This window comes from Pinus tabuliformis, chromosome 8 (genome assembly GCF_031772625.1).
Source record: "Pinus tabuliformis cultivar Carrire ecotype Pingquan chromosome 8, CPIR1, whole genome shotgun sequence".
In the NCBI taxonomy this organism is placed as follows: domain Eukaryota; kingdom Viridiplantae; phylum Streptophyta; class Pinopsida; order Pinales; family Pinaceae; genus Pinus; species Pinus tabuliformis.
Genome location: NC_142294.1, coordinates 687232973 through 687235834, shown reverse-complemented (window position 1 = coordinate 687235834; position 2862 = coordinate 687232973). Strand labels below are relative to the sequence as shown.

The 2862-nt window shown below is 42.4% G+C and overlaps 1 protein-coding gene across 1 annotated transcript; it reads left to right on the top strand.

Annotated features, from left to right (window-relative positions):
• The first annotated feature begins 898 nt into the window (after positions 1–898).
• LOC149237453 (uncharacterized) lies at positions 899–1987 on the top strand. The gene has a single exon (XM_089369277.1). It carries the CDS (start codon positions 899–901, stop codon positions 1985–1987), a length of 1089 nt encoding a protein of 362 aa, XP_089225403.1.
• Positions 1988–2862: the final 875 nt, after the last annotated feature.

Sequence of the window (2862 nt, the reverse complement as noted above, 5' to 3'; positions counted from 1 at the left end):
AAATAAAAAGGCATGCTGATAAAACTCGACATGGCCAATGCTTTTGACCGAGTTAATCAAGCCTTCCTCTACAAGGTCCTACATTCCTATGGCTTCTCCTCCCATTTTGTCAATCTCATCTCAGCGTGCACTAACAACCCCTGGATTTCCCCTCTCGTAAACGGTCGCCCTACTCCCTTTTTCCAAGCCTAAAGAGGCCTCAGGCAAGGATGCCCGCTCTCTCCCTTCATGTACATCCTGATGGCAGATTCTCTCAGCCAAAATCTAATAGCTGAAAAAGCCTCAGGCTCCCTTCCAGGCCTAAAACCTTCCAATACCTCTCCAGCCCAAAACCACGCTCTTTTTGCTGATGACTCCCTCCTCATGGGAGGCGCCTCTATTAGAATAGCCAAGGAATTTGACTCTGTCCTAAAATGCTATTGCAGGGTCTCTGGTGCCTCAATCAATGAAAGAAAAAGTGAAATTTATTGTTGGAACGTTGGCCAGCAAGAGCTTACAGGAATCAACAACATCCTTGGCTTCATTGGTCATGCCCACTGGGAAAAGATTAAATACCTCGGCCTTCCCATCACTAACTATTGCAACAAGAGGTCACTGTGGACAGAAATTACCAGCAAAATAAAATCAAAAATCTCTATATGGGGAGGCTACTGGCTCACAAAGGGAGGTAAGGTCATCCTGATCAAGGCTGTGTTATCTGCGCTCCCAATATACCAAGAAACCTTCCTTCTTGCTCCAAAAAGTGTGACGGATCAACTCTCCAAGCTTCTCCGCGATTTCCTTTGGCTGTGGGAAAGGGAATCAACACAAATTTCACTTGGTAAAATGTGAAACGGTCAAACATTCAACTTCTGAGGGAGGCTTGCAAATTCGTGACCCAGCAATAGTAATACTGGCGATGGGAGGCATAATCATGTGGAATCTCTTCAAAAATTCCAAGCATCCTGTCAGCGAAATATTGAAGTCGAAGTATGCCCATAAAGTCATGCCCAGAAATCTGCAAGAAAGCCAAACAAGTCACATCACGCAGGTATGGCGATTATGCAATAAAAGTTTGAACTTCTTTAAGGGAAAGGCGTACAGGATCCCAGGCAATGGAAAGAAAATAAATCTGTGGCACAATCGCATAATGGATCGAGAACCCCTCGCAGATAATGAAGAAATCGGAGAACTGAAAAATTGGCTGGAACGTGCAGGGATAAACAGTGTTTATGAATTATCCAAATGGGACAGTCATGACGATTGGCAAGGGTGGGACTTCTTTGGAGTTCTAGATCGCTTAAACCAGCAAAAACGCATTCTAGAAGAGCTGTTGGAAGAAGCGGCCCCAGTGAACAGGAAAATGAAAGATAGCTGGGGGTGGGGGAAATTTGGAAGCTATACAATAGCAGAAGCCTACAATGCTCTCCAGCCAACCAGGAACAACAGTAAATCCCCGGAATTTTGGAGGAAAGTTTGGGATCCGCTAGCATTACCCAAGGTAAATTTCTTCTTTTGGACACTGGTTCACAACAAGTTGTTAACAGGAGACAATCTGGAAAAAGAAAAAAGCATAGTTGGGCCGCATAGATGTGAGCTGTGCAGAAGCAGCTCAGAAACAGCCAAGCACCTCTTCATGGATTGCAATTTTGCCAAAGAAGTTTGGAGTCTCATTCTTCATGAGTTAAAAATCACAGTCCCCCAATTTAATTCTGTAGCAGACCTATTTGATGCTTGGAATCAATGTTATCCTAACAAAATCCCCAACAAATCATTTTGGAGGAAAGTTTGGAATGCCATCCCCAAATATGTATGCTGGCAAATCCGGCTGACCCGGAATGACCTGATTTTCAATGAAAAGCAGCAAGCCCCTTTATCGACAATGACAAAGGCCAAAGCCTTCCTCCTGGAAGCAGCTCAAAAACAATATTTTTCAGATGATGCTTTGTTGCTCCCTGAAGAAGAGAGGTGGTTGGGCCCCCTTTCTCCCTACCCACAGAAGCAGTGATCAGCCCCTCAAGCAGTGTACCCGGATTGGCGAAAAAGAGACTCTGAAGCTACTATTCAAGAATGGTGGCGAAAACAAAAAATTACCACGATCTTCTTTCACGGAGCCTCCAAAGGTAATTTTGGGACAGCACGAGCAGGAGGAGTCATCTATGCCTCTGAGGGTTCAAGAAGGGACAGTTTCTGTTGGGACATCGGGCATAAAACCAACAATCAAGCAGAGATCCAAGGCCTACTCAAAGCTTGCCAAATAGCCAGAGGTAGAGGAGACAAAGAATTCCAAGCTTTTGGAGACTCAGAGATTCTAATAAACAAATTAAACACGAGAAAATTGTTCACTAATGAAAGCCTCATCAAAACTCTGAACAGATTAAAGAGAATCCTGCTCGACTTCGACTCCTACAAATTCCTCTGCATACTCAGCAACTTGAACAGTGAAGCAGATCTATTGGTGAACAAAGGTTGCACTCTTGGGAAAGGGCAGCTTCTCATAAATGATGAAATTTCATTCCATCCCTGTAACCCATGAGAAATATGCATTTTGTAATAGTACAAGAAACAGAAATAGAAGCATTGTAATGATGGCTGCCATGGCATAAGTCCAATCTTTTCCTCAATAAATAAAACATACCCGTTTCAGTTATATATATATATATATATATATATTGAAAATTTACTCTGAAAAAATGGTGATACAGAATCAACACTTTTTATTTTTGGGTTGTTTTTTCATGTTTCTTTATTTTTATTTTTGGGCTGGAGTACCTGTTTTGAGGTAATAGTTCCCGTTTGATCGGTAACTATGTTTTGTCTCTTAGGTTGAATTTAATGGATGCTCTTTAACAAGCTTTGATTCCATGTTGAATTTTCTACAAC